A 15493-nucleotide genomic window follows, 5' to 3' on the forward strand; every position below is an offset into this window, starting at 1 on the left:
GGGAGGGAGGGAGGGAGGGAGGGAGACAGGCTACCTCACATTAAAAAAGATCAATTTAGAAAAGTCTAAGTTCAAAACACTAAAGCAATCTAGACAAGATCTATTTCTCCCTCCTCGACCTAACTGCAATACCTTCTCTAGAGCACTATAAAAACTGTAACTATGATGATTAATGACCCAGAGACACAATTCTACATTAGCTCCTATTCTACAATAAAAGTTCAGTAGCTGCCAGTGAGTGATAAATTCTAAGGAAGGAAAAGCCATTCTTTGGACACTTTTCCCTTTACCTGGGCATATCGTAAGAGTTTTTCAGTAGCCTCAGGGTCTTTGTTCCAGATGAGGTCTTCACAGAGCTGAAGAAGGTCCTTTTGGATATCATCATACACGGGTAGATTGCCTGCATTGACTATCCCCATGTCCATGCCAAACTAAGGGCAATAGAAAGAAAAATGAGAAATTCTACTGATACCCTAAATGAGGGATCAGAAAAAATACTTTATGACATAGTTGGTCACTATTTAACTCTGCTGCAGTATAAAAGCAGCCCTAGACAAAACACATGAGAAGGGATGAGGGCACTCTGTTCCACTGAAGCTTCATTTAAAGACAGAAGCAGGCTAGTTAACCTGTCTGTAACTCAGTCTGTAAGCCTGCTAAAAGGCAAAGTACAGTGCCATCATTTTTGTTTTAATTCTTTGAAAAATCATTGTGTTTACAATGTATGTGCATATAGATATAGATATGTATCTGTGGGTACACATGTACCATGGCATATGTACGGAGGTCAAAGGACAACACTGGGTATTGGTTCCTGCCTTTCATTTTGCTTCAGACAGGGTCTCTTGTTTACTACTGGACATGCTAGGCTAGCTGGCTCTACAATCTTCCATGGATCTGTCTTCATCTCTCATTCTACAGTAGGAACTACTACTACACTAAGTCACACAGGCTGTGAAATTTCAACTCAAGTCCTCAGGCTAGTTCAGCCAATACTGTACCACAGAGCCATCTTCCCAGTACCTAAGGTTGGTTTCACCATACCTTGATCGCATGGTAAAGAAAAACACCATGCATTGCTTCTCGAATGGCTTCCATCCCTCGGAAGGAGAAGGACAAGTTAGAAAGACCTCCACTTATTCTGACTCCTGGTAATGTTTCCTGGCAAAAATGTAAAAGCATGAAAAGATTCTCTTATTTTTTCAAAAGTCACAATAAGTCATACCTTGTAAGTTTTGTATACAGGAGAAGTAAAAAGAAAGTCCAAAGTAACTCTGAGTTTGTTACTAAGCAAAGAACAGTTTGCTACATCACTGTATCAAGTACTCTGTCTTTTCTTTTATTATGTAAATCTATCACCTTTTACAGTGTCACTTCTAAGCACTGCTTCATAAATAGCTTTTCCTACTAGACTTTAACCTTTGTAGGAAAAATATAAATTCCTATTTTATCTCTGTCTACCTCTAAAATGATCATGGTGAGGCATGAAATGTTTTCTGGATAAATGACCGGGGGGTAGGGGTGGAGCAGAAAGCAAAAAATTATGTGCATACATCTATAAATGCACATGTGTATACATTCCTGACCCATCTGAAGCTGCTAGACTTCAATGACTTAAATGAACAAGCTCTCTAGTTCATCACAAACTGGACAAAATGTGGAAGAAGGCTGAGATGCCTATGACAATACCAATCATTAGTCATAACAACAGTAACTCTTAGTACAAGACTAAGTATCCAGGGACATAGCTTGTCTAGCCATTCCAGCCCTATGCTACAGAGAAACTCAAGCACATTTGCCAAACATGTTCGATTGGTGAAAAGTAATGGTAGGTTCATTGTTAAAATTTGCTCCTTAATGTTGAAATACATTCTTGATAAATTCAGTTATGTTAAATGCCATTTTAATATGCAATCCTGCCTAATGGTTTTTTTGCTAATGATTTATTACTTGCTTTTTTAAAATATTTATTTTATACTATGCATGTTTGCAGCTGGTACTGGTCAAAAAAAAGAGTTCAGTTCTTCTCCATGGCATTATCTGACCACACATCGCACAATCAGTGCTTCAAAAGTCAAGAACTGGGTTACTAAGTTTCTGCCTTATCCACCATATTCACCTGATCACTCACCAACAGAATGTTATTTCTTCAAAAATCCTGATAACTTTTTGCAGAGAAAAACTTTCTACAATCAGCAGGACAGAGAAAATTCTTTCCAAGAGTTACTGAATCCTGAAGCACTAGATTTTTAAAAAGATGTTTGCTGAATTTATTTATCTGGAGTAGTATGCAGGCAATGCACAGTGTGTGAAGATGTCAGAACACAACTGCAACAGTCAGTTCTCAGTGTGCAGGACCGAGGGACTGAACTCAGATCACCAGCTTGACTGACACTAAATGCCTCCACCTGCTGAACCATCTTCCCAGCCTGTAAAACTGATTTTTTTTTTATGCTAGGAGAATTAAAAAATTTATTTCTCATTGGTAAAAGCAGGTTAACTAGAATGAATCCTATTTTGATAAATAAAGATATGTTTGAGCCTAGTTGTAGTTTAAAATTCATGATCTGAAACTGCAATTAATTTTGCACCAACCTAATATAAGAATGTTCATAATTGTTAGACAGTAAAATGGCTAGTTGTGATTCAGGCTAATAATTATACACTAATAAAAATGAACAAATATAGCTATAGTAACACAAATAAAATTTCAAATAAGGCTGAACCTGGTGGCACTGGAGAGGTGATTAGGTAGGAGGCTAATAAGTTTAAACCAGCCTAAGCTATACAGTGAGAACCAGCCCGGGGAGGGGAAAAAAAGAGGCCAAATAGGGAGAAACAGCATAAGCAATTTATGATTTGAGTTATACTAAGCTCAAAAAGAGGCTAATTCATAATATGTGGACATACAGTTAATTCTCGTGATTCCCTAATAGTTCTGTCCTCAGTAACACAGCAGCTGGCAACCTCTGGTCATATATTCATAACCTCATCAACATACAACCTTGTTTTGTGTGTCTGTTAAAAACATCCTGTGTGCTAGAGATGCCAGTTATAAACAAACAACAACGCCATATTGGCTCACAACAACCTCTAACTCCAGCTCCAGGGAATCTTAGACTCTTTGGCTTCCTTGGGCACTTGAATAATGTAGTAAAAAAAACTCAACCAGGCACACACACACACACATGAATAAATACTGAATGACACTTTACTCGGGGTGCACATCTTAATTATTAACACTGAATTCATGGTCTGAATAAGGCTTATACAACAAGCATTTTCTCCACTAGGCACACCACAAGTGTCCTGCACTTGTGAACACTAGAAAGCACTAGCACCAGGACTGAAGGGCATTTTCAAGCAGAGAAATCACAAACAAAAAGGAGAACACAAATGGCACTGAAGAGAACTAATAAGACACCTGTCGTGTACAGAGTAAGAGCTGTCTGTCTCCAAGGTCATCCTCGTCTGAGGATGTGAGTCAAGTCTACACAAGGGCATGTCCATGGCTGACTACAAAAGCAGCTTGAGTATTGAAGCAGGCCAAAACTAAATTTTGTATATTTGGGCATACCGGCAAGCACACACAAAAAAATCAATGGATATAATGTAAACTAAACATGCATATAAGTAATAAAATTATTAGCAAAAACAATAATGAAGTCTCAGAGCCATAGATATCAGAATGAAAATTACTTCATGGAATTGAAAATAAGGCATACCCAGAAAGGAGAGATATGGGGCAATAGCCTCAGAACACTTCAGCAAAGTGAAAGTTACTCTACAGTTCATAACTACTCATCTACCATAGACTACAGATCCTATGTGAAATAGAGTCTCATATGTGCTGTATACTACAACTAAAATAGCATTATATAAAAGATAAAAGGCCCTACATTTTAGAAAACAATTTACTATGGACTGAAATCTTACTATTCTCAGCAAATTAGTATGTATTAGTTCTAAGCATGCACTAAACCAAGATGATAAATTTGAACTGTGTCTTGGATAAAGACAGAAAATACCCAGACTTACTTTAATGATTTTTGTTGCATGAATAAAATTGATAGCATACAAGTTATGTTCTTCCATTCCAGTACCAATGGTAAGAATGTTGGGGTCAAAGATAATGTCATTTGGATTGAAGCCCAGTTTTTCCACAAGTAGATGGTAAGCTCGGGTGCATATACTGATTTTAACATCTGTTTCTGTTGCCTAAGAAACAAGCAGAAATGTCATTTACAATAGAAAAGCAAATTGTTATCTATGGAAACAGCATATGTCACTCATCAAAACCACTCAAATCTTAATGACTGTATTTCTTTGAAACCCAAATGTCAAACCTCTAACATTCATCAACTTATCTCAGAAAAGAATCAGTTAAAGATTTTGCTTTTAATATAACAATGTTATCCCTTATATAAAAATTTCATGAATGAAATGTTAACAAAGTGGCTCTAAAAAGACAGATGTGGTTTAAAAATCAAATTCCACTAAAGAAAATTAAAACGAGCAGCTGAGCACCACACCTGTCATTCTAGCACTTGGGAGGGTGAGGCAGAACTGTGGCATGTAGGAGCCACCCTGAGTTACATGCGTGAGTGCCAAATCACTGTGGGCTAATACTGGGAAAGAGCTCCTCAAAGTGTCCCACCTCTCCTGACCTGCCTGCAATGTGCCAACCACTCACACAAACAACACTGATGTTCTTTCTTGGGTCTTCCTTCAAAGTAGATTCAAGCACATGCATTTATTTCCCACACACACCTACCATAGCACAAGCTTGGTACCACATGCACAAGATGGAACTACAAATTAGTGCTGGGCATGATGGCACACACCTTTTATTTCAGCACCTGGAAAGCAGAGACAAGTGAATCTCTGAAGTCAGGGTCAGCCTGACCTATATAGTGAGTTCCAGGCCAACCAGGACTACATTATGAGACCCTACTCAAAACAAAAACAAAAACTAGAAAGATGAGTTAACACTCAAGAGCACTTCCCAAGACACCCAAATTTGGCCCCCAACACCATCAAGAAGGTTCACCATTTGAATTCCGGAAGAGCAGAGTTCTTTCTCTTGGTCTGTAGACACTGCTTACACATGGTGTACATGCATACATGCAGCCAACAATCATACACAGAAAATAAAGTCTTTTTTAAAAACCTACAAATTATCATCATCCTCCTAAGCAAGATCCTAAAAATCAAAACCCATTTTGGCAAGGTCCGTGCTCCCTGCTCCTCAGCCCAGCACACTCTGCCAGGACCTCTACCTCCACCACTGCCCTACCATTTGCCCTCACTCCTCCTCTGATGCTCCTAAAACCTGCCATGCTGTTGATACCTCAGAGTCTTTCCATGTCCATCTATTGCTGCCCGGCCCAGAACACACAAGGCCTAACTACTTCACGGCTCACAGGTATGGCAGTCAGCTGTCCCCTCAGAGTCTGCCTTAATCACTCCCTCCATATGAGCACACCTCCTCCTTTCCTTGAGGTATCTCTTTCTAGATACCTAATTATTCTTGGTTGTTTTACTATTATTATCTCCACTAGCTGGAATATCAGTCTCACTGGCCCAGAGCAGGGCCTGTTAGAGTATGTGCTCAATACCATGCTGAGAAGATGAAGGAGTAAGTAAATGAACATCACTTTTACAATATTTCTCAGCTTTGAAATCAAGGAGGCTGATTTCAGATCAAACCTCCAAACAGCAGACCCATCAAATTACATTCCACATTTCTGGTTATTGTTAATCCAATATGCTCTGTAGGAGGGCAGAAGAAAAACAGTAGTCCTTTCTTACCCACACTTTCATATTTCATGGTACTAGTTATCCACTGCTATCTGCAGTCCAAAATATTATGTGGAAGACTCCAGAAATTAACAATTCCTAAGTTTTTAATTTCACGCACTCTGAAAAGTATAAACTTGGGTTCTTCATATCTCTGCCTCTGAAGGTATTCTGAGGACATCTCTTTCTGACATAAGAAATTTACCAGTCATCTTGTAATGAAAGGCCAAGAATAGAAGCAATCATGTCATCTTACCCAGGGGTAGTTATCGATTGAAGCCACTAACGAAAATTCAAGATACTCAACTAGAAAACAGTATCAGCTATCCAAGTTCAATGATGATGTTGGGTACAGAACTAAAACAAACAACAAAAGCCACAACAACAGCTGTGCAGTCAGCCTAAGCAGCCATCCGAGGTCCTGCTAGAAGACTCCGAGAGACTCAAATAACAGGACTGGTGCTTACTTAGCGTGTCCAAGACCGCAGAACTGATTCCCAAAAAGAAGGAGAGGAGAGAGGAAAAAGAGGAGGGGGAAACTCAAGTGGCATTCCATCTGATGTCTGGACTGATACTGGAGACACTAGCAGAATCGGAGCGTGGAAATGATGCTAGCAAAAGTAAGAGAGCTCACAGAGTGGATGAGGAGAAGCAATCACTGCGTATGCACGGCTGGGCTTACACACTGTTCAGTAGCACATGTGCTGAAAATTAAAGTGAATTACCCTGGGAGATGGGGACGAGAGTAAAAGAAGGACCAGGGGAGAGGATGGTAGGAAAAACAACTGACTTTATGTGCTGTGCCCACTGGGTATACAAACTAAGGTCCAATATAAATTGGACATCTTGTTAAAAATAACAACAATTTGATCAAAACAATTTTATTCAAAATACAAAAATATAGATAGTATCACTTATGGCCAACATGACCCATGGCAGACTATCCTACCCTAGTTGACACTTACCAACTTTTTTCTGTTTTTACAGACTCATACATATTCACATGAGTGCTTCCTGAATAAAATTTAAATCATGTCAATTACTTCTTCACATGGCTCCGTCATCACATTCTTTTTTAACACCGCAAGTGACATATACCAAGATTTAAGCATTCTTCAAGCAATGGACGGCTGTGTCAATTTCTGATTACCACCATACTATAGTGGAAGTGAGCATGTAGCCTTACATATACAGCCTATCTTAAGATTTTGAGGAGAGGCTTCATCATAAGCACTGGTGTTTTTTCGGCTTATTGATTAATTCTGACTAACTATCCCATGAACACTTTATCAGGTACAACTGAAAGCCTGCTCTATGACCTAGAAAGAGCAGAACTGCAGAACCACAGCTAATGTATCACCCAGGGAACTACCATAGTATTCACAGCTTCCACGGCCTCAACATGGCTCTGCAGCACAGGTGTGAGAAGACACCAATCTTCTCATTGTTTCTGATTGATAAAGAAACTAATCACTGCTTCACTATTCCCTTAGGCATTAGAAACTGGGGTATCTTCTCACAGGATCATTGTCTATTTGTACTCCTATGTACGCTGCCCATTCAAATCCTCTGTCCATTCTATTACAGACATTCTGTCCTCTGACATACAGAAACTACAATAATTGCCACATAAAATTTTACATTTCTATGTGAACAGACTCACGAAATTTTCTTTTTCACATCATGAGATTAGCAACAGCTTCTACATGAAAATATTAATGATCTCCTATATATTGTTCAGAATTATTTTACATTTCAATCTTTAATTTTTTATTTTATTTAGTATATAGTAGGATATGAGTGGTAGGACCTTTAAGAGGTGCCTAGCAGCGCTGGAAAAATGGTTCAGTAGTTAAGAGTACTTGCTGTTCTTACAGAAGACCTAAGCTTGGTTCCCAGCATTCACATGGCAGCTCACAACCATCCAAAACTCTAGATCCAGGGGATCAACATCCTCTGACAACCGTGAGCACCAGGAATGTACATGATGTAGACATGACACTCATACAACATAAAATAAAATGAATTTAAAAGTGGGAGAAGTGACTAGGTTTGAGGGCCCTTCCTTCTTAGATATTTAATGCTGTCATCAAAGGAACAGGCTCACTGGCGAAAAGTAGATTTATTATGAAAGCATGTACATGTTTGTGTGTATACATATATAGCTATTTCAGACATGGGTGTCTCCCACTGCTTTCTCACCTGGATGGCACCAGTGCCAGGCCCACAGAAACCACTTACCTGTCCTTCCTCATCAAAAGCCATAACCACCACAGCAGCTCCAAATTTCTTTATCTTCCTGGCCTTCTCCAAGAAGTCCTGCTCCCCCTCCTTCAGACTGATGCTATTGACTATGCACTTCCCTTGGCAGCACTTCAACCCAGCTTCAATCACAGCAAAGTTGGAAGAGTCGATACACAGTGGCACCTAAGACAGGAGGACAGGAGGATTATAGCTCACATGCCACCATACCTTCCTTTTGAATGGTTCCAAAAAACCTGTACTACTTCTTTAGGGAACAATAAATAAATATGGAGTATTAAAAATAGGACTTTAATATACTTACTTAAGCTTAAAGTTCAAATATTTAGAGTAAGATCAGCTCACAAGAGAATATGTACATGGACCAGGATTTATAAATCAAAGGCAGGGAATTCAAGAGAGTAGTTCATGGGCTTAGGCCAAAATTTACACTCCCAAGCACTTAAACCCTAAGGCAGACAACTTCTCTAATACTCAAGCATTCTAACCAGACTAGTATTAAGGTTGAACCTCTTTGGAAAGATCCCTTTAGCCAAGGTATTCAAATTAAATCTTCTCTTTATAAAAACAAACTGCTGACCAGAGGAAAAAAAATTATGAGGAAGGAAAAACAGATTTAATCCCCTTCCCCTCCAAATAGTAATTAATGCTAATCACTAAAACAAACAACTAAAATGAACGCGTGAGAGACCATGGTCTAACTCAGCCTCTGCTCCAAGACAGGGGAAAGGAACGGTTCACTCTAAAGAAACAAATATAGCAGGACAGCTGATTTAGGACTATCATTTAGGGCAGTCAGTTAGTAACTGACTTCCTTTAAGGCAAACCAGGTTTCACCATGGTTACCAAGATAAATGTTTAAACAAGTAAGGATGGAAGTACAAGAAAGGTTAGAACACAGGACAACAAAAAGAACAAGAAGGCTAGGGTGGGTCTATCTCAGCAACAGAGAGCCTAACACATGTGAGGACCTAGTTTTGTCTCCCAATACCATAAACACACACAGGAAAAATTACTGCTTTAAAAGGGGAGTTGGGGAGGGAGGTTAGGAAGGAGCACTGTTGGCAGAGCACCTGCAGAGGTCCTCAGTTCATGAACTGCTGACACAAGCCTACTCCTAGGAAAGCAGGAGAATATGAGGTCAAAGCTATACTCAACTGCATAGTGATTTCCAGGCCAGTGTAGGATATAAGACACCATTTAAATACAAGTACTCTTCCAAATTTGCTTTCCTTAGCACACTAGTAATAAAGAAGTTTACCCCCAAAAAGAGTCAAATGCAATGAAAGTTAAGTACCAGGCCAGTGTCTTAAAGAGCTCACGAATAGTTTGGTGGTGCAACCCTACTGGAAAAATGTACTACTCATACATTGGGTCTTTAAAGTCAGGGTCTTGGGTCTCACTATGTAGCCCAGGTCTCTAACTATGACTTCTGCCTTTGCCTCTCTGCCTAGCAGCACATCTTTATATTCTATTCCAATGACTGAAATTTGTACTCCAGTAAATTTGGTTTTCTGTTGTTTGTTTGCTTTTGTTTTTCCAGATGAGGTTTCTGTGTACTGTCCTAAAACTCACTTTGTAGACCAGGCTGGCCTTGAACTCACAGAGATCAGCCTATCTCTGCCTCCTGAGTGCTGGGATTGAAGACATGTGCCACCATACTCGATGTCCAGTAAATTTAATAGTAGATTAAAAGCAGGGAAGAAAAGTCATTCATTGCAGCAGTCAGAACACTGAGTAACAAGTTCTTGAAGTGCGTAAGGTCCTTCACAGTTAACAAGAGACTCGCACCATCACAACTGATGAACTGAGCACAGGGGGTCTGAGCACCTCACCTTAGAGATGGGGAAGGGTGTGCTTGGCTCTAAGAAGACCCAGACTTCTTCCCCCAGCACTGATTCTGACTAACGCTAAACAGACCAGAGCAGCTCTGAACCTGAGGGTCTCAAAAGATTTACTCGTAGAAAACTGGAAGGGTTTTTACTAAGTGTTAGTACACAGATGGAAGATGGTAAATGTAATTTAATGCTTACCACAGGTTTCTCATAAGTTCTTACTAAAGCCTAATTTAAAAACCAAAAAAAAAAAAAAAAATGACAGTTCAACCTAGAGATCTGCAACTCTGGGAACAGTTTTTTGAAAGCAAAACCCCACAGAGGTCCTTCCAGCATGGTGGTCCACACCAAGGTGGGTGAAGCTGGAGTTCAAGGTCAATCTTGGTTATGTGATGAGTGTGAAGCCAATCATGGCTACTACACTAGACAAACAAACAACAACAAAAAAAAGGTTTAGCTTGAGCCCTCTCAAACATTCTAAATGACTGATACAAAAAGCCTTCCACCTTTTTTAACCTTTTTTTTTTTTTACAGCAGAGGCAGAGGTAGGCAGATCTTTGTAAGTTACATGTCAGCCAGGACTACACAGTAAGACCCTGTTTCAAAAACAAACATGTAATGCAAAATTTTTATTACTATTTCTAAATGTGTCTGTCTGTCTGTACACAAATGCAGGAACCTGTGGAGGCCAGAGGAGTTTGGATCCCCCTGAAGCTGGTGTTAATAGGCAATTGTGAGCTGTCCGAAGTAAGGGCAAGAAACTGAACCCGGGTCCTCCACAGGAACAGTACCTGCTTTTAATTACTGAGTCATCTCTCCAACCCCTAACTTTTACCTTTTGAAGAACAAGTAAAAACACAGACAGGATACCTTGATTTAACCCTGTTAGACATCACTGCCTTAATCTGATATGCCTAACAAGGTCTCTTCTAATAGTAAGGAAACCATAACTGAGCTCCATTTTCCAGGGTAGAAACAGAATCAGTGTGGAAGCAACAGCTAAGTGCATCCCTCTGAAATACAACAGTCAACTCTCAGACTGCAGACAATGGACAAAATTCAGTTTTCTTGAAGCCTACTTCTCCAAGCACCTCGTCAAGAGTCAAGCACAATCACTCTCTAAAATCTGCCTCAGGTGGAACAGAGCTTAATAAAAAAGCTCAGAATCAGAAATAATGGTACTTTCAAAGGAGGAAAAGAGGAGCAGTTCCTGAGTGGACAGATAGACAAGGCTAAATAATTGAATGACAGCAACCAGGTAAACCCCTTGATGATTATAAACCTTGTACAACCTTGGCGATGTCAGGTTCAGAGGCAATAAAGTTGCAAAATCTGGTCATTGCACTGGGACCATCCAGCATGCCATCATCCATGTTGATATCGAGCACTTGAGCTCCCATTTCCACCTGTACTTTGGCAATGCTCAGGGCTTCCTGGAAAAGAAATGGGAGAAGCACCGTTAGGAGACAATGACTAGGAAAAGCAATTCCTCCCACACTCCAAGGTCCTTTGTTACTGAAATAGACATGTTGCCTCCCTGACTCTGGGCCTGTCCCTTACTCCCCAACACTCACCATAGACTACTAGATCTTTCCACACATCATTTCACTGCTTGGAGTCTGCCAAAGCAGATTCCTACCATGAAAGATCTAAATTCATGAGCCTATAAGCCAATGACACCTTCTCACCCAAATGCCTTTCTTGGTTGGCCCTCCCTGGACACTTTACTCAGCTAAGTATCACCTCTGTGCCACGGATCACACAGTATCATTGTTAACAATGTAATCACCTTCCCCTCCACACTGGTTCAAACCTTGCTCAAGTCTAGATCCTTCAAGAAAGATCTTTAGAGCAACCATCCAAACTCATTTAATCCTTCAATATTTCCCCACATAAGTAGAAATTTTTGTAAAGATTTACTTTTATTATGCATTATAAATGTGTGTCTGTATGAATATATGCCATATGAATAAAGGTGCCCATGGAAGCCAGCAGAGGGTGTAAGAGCACCTGGAACAGGAATACGGAGGAAGAGAGGCGCCAACATACTCTTAGTTGCTGAGCCATCTCTCCACACCCTCAGTGACCTTGTCTAACTAACATAACAAAGGCACTTGTTTGAATCTTCATTATAGCTTTGTAGCCCAATACATGAGCAAGGGTAAAATCAATAATAGATGCTGCTGTTAGTCTGATTTTCTTTGCGCCCGCCCCCCAAACTCCACAGAAGGAATTTGATAAAAACAGGAAGAAGCCATTGGGCATATGCCAGAGGAACAAATCTACATAAAGAAAAAGGATAGCAAGGATAACTAAGAGCTCTACCACTGAACTACACTTGCAGCCCAAAGGCTCACAAAAAGTAAAATTATAAATGGCTTTTAGGCTGGGCATTGCAGTGTTCACCTTTAATTCTAGCACTGAAAAGGCAGAGGTATGTCTCTGAGTTTGAGATCAACCAGGGATACACAGTAAGATCCTGTCTAAAAATAGAATTTCGAGTGCTTGAGCTGCAGATCAGTGGTAGTGCTTACCTAGCACACTCAAGACCCTAGGGTCAAGAGTGAGAGAGAGAAAGACAGAGAGTAGGAGACAGGGAAGCAGAGCTGGGGCTCGGTAGATATAGTACTTGCTTAGCAAGCACGAGATACTGGGTTCCACCTCCAGCACAGGGGAAAGGGGATGATTTTAGTATCAGGGATGATTTAAATAAACAGTATAAGGAATAAAAAAGTGTATCACAATCCCCGTCCTTGAGGAGCTTATATCTAGTTGGAGGCACACAATACTGTCACACTGAAAAAGAACACAAGTAAGCACTGACACCAGTGTGGGGATCAAATGCCACAAATATCTGAATCAGAGATGAAAGCTAACCAACTTTAACAAAGGTATTGTATCCTGGGAGGCAAAGTCTTCATCCCACCAATGCAGGAATAGACTGGAGGAAGCAAAGAGGAGACAAGTTATCAACAGAGGTTCCAAAGACATGGGAAATGCAGATGCCAATATCTGACCTATTTCATCAGTCATAGAACAAGTGCTTGAAGACAGAATGCTCCCAAACTTACTAAGGTCATTCCTTCAAGAGCAAGATATCAGATCTAACATTGCTCTATCAGTGCCCTCCCCTTCAAACCACAGAGCCCTCAAGTTCACTAAAGTCAGGGAAACCTAGATTCTATGAAGGACCCATGCACCCATTCTGCACTCCCCAGGCCCACTTCAACTGTATCTCCCTACAGGCTCCCCTAGGCAGAGACCACAAGACAGTTAAGTACATGGGTTTTCAAGACTTCCTTTTACCAATTCTATGTAAAAACAGACTAATAATTTTAACCTCCCCAAATCTCCATCTGTAGAATGGTGAAAAGAAGCAGTTTGACTTTCATGGAACTGTGCAAGTTTAGTGACGATACAATATGCTTAGCACAGTGACTGGGCACAAAAGAAAACCTTAGTATTATGTCTACTTGTGGACTTTCTCCTAAAGCAATCTCTGCCCTAATTAAGAAGGCCATCAAAGCTAAAACAGATAGAAAGAGAATAGGCAGAAGAAGAAGAAAAAAACCTGTTATCTCCTCTGCCAATTGAAAAACACCATCTGACTATTAAGGGTCACAAGCACTTCAGAAGGTGCAAGCAAGAGCCAAGGCATGATGGCAGAGAACCTTCCAGAATGCTCAGAGGACAAATAAAGACGGTAAGCTACAGCACAGGTGGCAAGGACAGAATGATAGCCTCAAGAAGTTGAACTGCATCCTGCTCCCTATTCACAAAAAGTGCTTTCAAATCTGGAGGACAAGCACGATAAAAGTAAACGGAGCACTAACAGCAACAGGATGAAAGGGAAGAGCAGCAGGCAACCAACACCTGCACTAAAAAAGACAACGGGGATACAGGGAAAACAGTGGTTAGCAATTCCAAAAGGAAGATACATAAATGGGTTGTTTCTGCATGGCTAAAAACTAAATCTAAGTCAGGTATAGTGACCCATGCCTTTAATCCTGACACATGGGAGGTAGAGGCAGGCTGATCACTGTGAACTCAAGGCCAGCCTGGTCTACATACTGAGTTCCAGGGTAGGCAAAGCTACACAGTAAGACCCTGTCTTGAGGGGTGGGGCACCTAAATCTATAGGCTAGAAAGAGGGCCCAAAGGGTAAGGACACACAATGCACAATCATGAGGCTGAGTTCTGATCTCAGGACACATCTAACAAGTCAGGTTTCCCACAGAATGTGTCTTAACTCCAGCTTTAAGGGATTCAGTGCCCTTTTCTAGACTCCACATGCACACTCACACACACACACACACACACACACACACACACGTAAATAAACTCACAATACACATACAAATAAAATGAGCATATTTAAAAATCCCTTAAATCTACAGAGACAGCTGAACCAAGCTTGTGAGAACTCAAGAACTCTTGACCGACAGCTGTGGAGCCTGCATGGGACTGAACTAGGCCCTCTGTATGTGGGAGAGAGTTATGTAGCCTGGTTTATCTAAGGGGTCCCTAGCAGTGGCACCAGGATCTATCCCTGGTGCATGACCTAGCTTTATGGAGCCCATTCCCTATGGTGGGATGCTGTGCTCAGTCGTGATGTAGGAGGGAGGGACTTGGTCCTGCTTGAACTTAATGTGCTACGTTTTGTTGACTCCCCGTGGGAGCCCTTACCCTTTGGGAGGGGTGGGAGGGAGAACTGTAGTTGAAATGTAAAATGAAACTAAAACAACAACTTGAATCTGTTCAGAACCTGAAACAAGCAAAAAAAAAATCACAAAAACTCAAAGGATAATGAGAGGCTGCCTCATCTGGTTAAGGTGCTTGATACCAAACCTGACATGAGTCTGAGTCCTAAGAAACAAATGTGGAAGGAGAGAATCAACTCTTACAAGCTGTCCCTTAACCTCCACATTCATGCAGTGCTTTGTACATGAATGTTCACATACGTGTATAAACACACACAAGCATACTCACATACACAGAGACAGAATAATTTTTTAAAAAATTTTAAGACAAGCCCTTACTATGTAGACCACGCCAGCCTGAGCTCATAGAAATCTTCCTGCCTCTGCATTTCATGTACTGGGATTAAAGACATGTACCCACTATGACCCAGTTTAAAAAAATTTTTTTTTTTTGAGACAGGCCTTCTCTGTGTAGCCCTGGCTACCCTGAAACTCGCTTTATAGATCAGGTTGGACTTGAACTCAAAGGGGTCCGACTGTCTCTGCCTCTCCAGTGCTGGAACTAAAGGCGTGTACCACCACTGCCGGACAAAAAAGAAAAGAAGAAATTAACTCACAGAAGAAGAAAAAACCCAAAACCTTAAATCAACTTCTTCCATTTTTATTTCATACTTACAGAAAAGTAAAACCTATTCAGATATCTTAGCCATGCTCTGCATGGATTAAATCTGACTCATCTACAGTGTACACAGCTAAAAATGCAGACTTCTCAAGGCAAGGACCCAAGGACCTTTGATTTTGTTCTGACCTATAGCTAACAGACTAACAATATCTTCCACAGCAAGCATTTGTTGTGGTCAGAGGAGTAAGAATTCTCTTTGGGAGGAGCAGAGATGA

At 40.6% G+C, this 15493-nt stretch overlaps 1 protein-coding gene across 1 annotated transcript in view; it reads right to left on the bottom strand.

Annotated features, from left to right (window-relative positions):
- The window catches only part of Mtr (5-methyltetrahydrofolate-homocysteine methyltransferase), a 78349-nt gene that overhangs the window by 30766 nt on the left and 32090 nt on the right, over positions 1–15493 (bottom strand). Inside the window, exons 14-18 of the mRNA XM_013353137.2 lie at positions 11189–11329; positions 8041–8226; positions 4039–4218; positions 1045–1161; positions 291–431 (exon numbers count right to left, since the gene is read on the bottom strand). Of these exons, the coding sequence (XP_013208591.1) occupies positions 291–431; positions 1045–1161; positions 4039–4218; positions 8041–8226; positions 11189–11329 (765 nt within the window). The remainder of the gene's footprint in view (positions 1–290; positions 432–1044; positions 1162–4038; positions 4219–8040; positions 8227–11188; positions 11330–15493) is intronic.

This window comes from Microtus ochrogaster, unplaced genomic scaffold (genome assembly GCF_000317375.1).
Source record: "Microtus ochrogaster isolate Prairie Vole_2 unplaced genomic scaffold, MicOch1.0 UNK2, whole genome shotgun sequence".
In the NCBI taxonomy this organism is placed as follows: Eukaryota; Metazoa; Chordata; class Mammalia; order Rodentia; family Cricetidae; genus Microtus; species Microtus ochrogaster.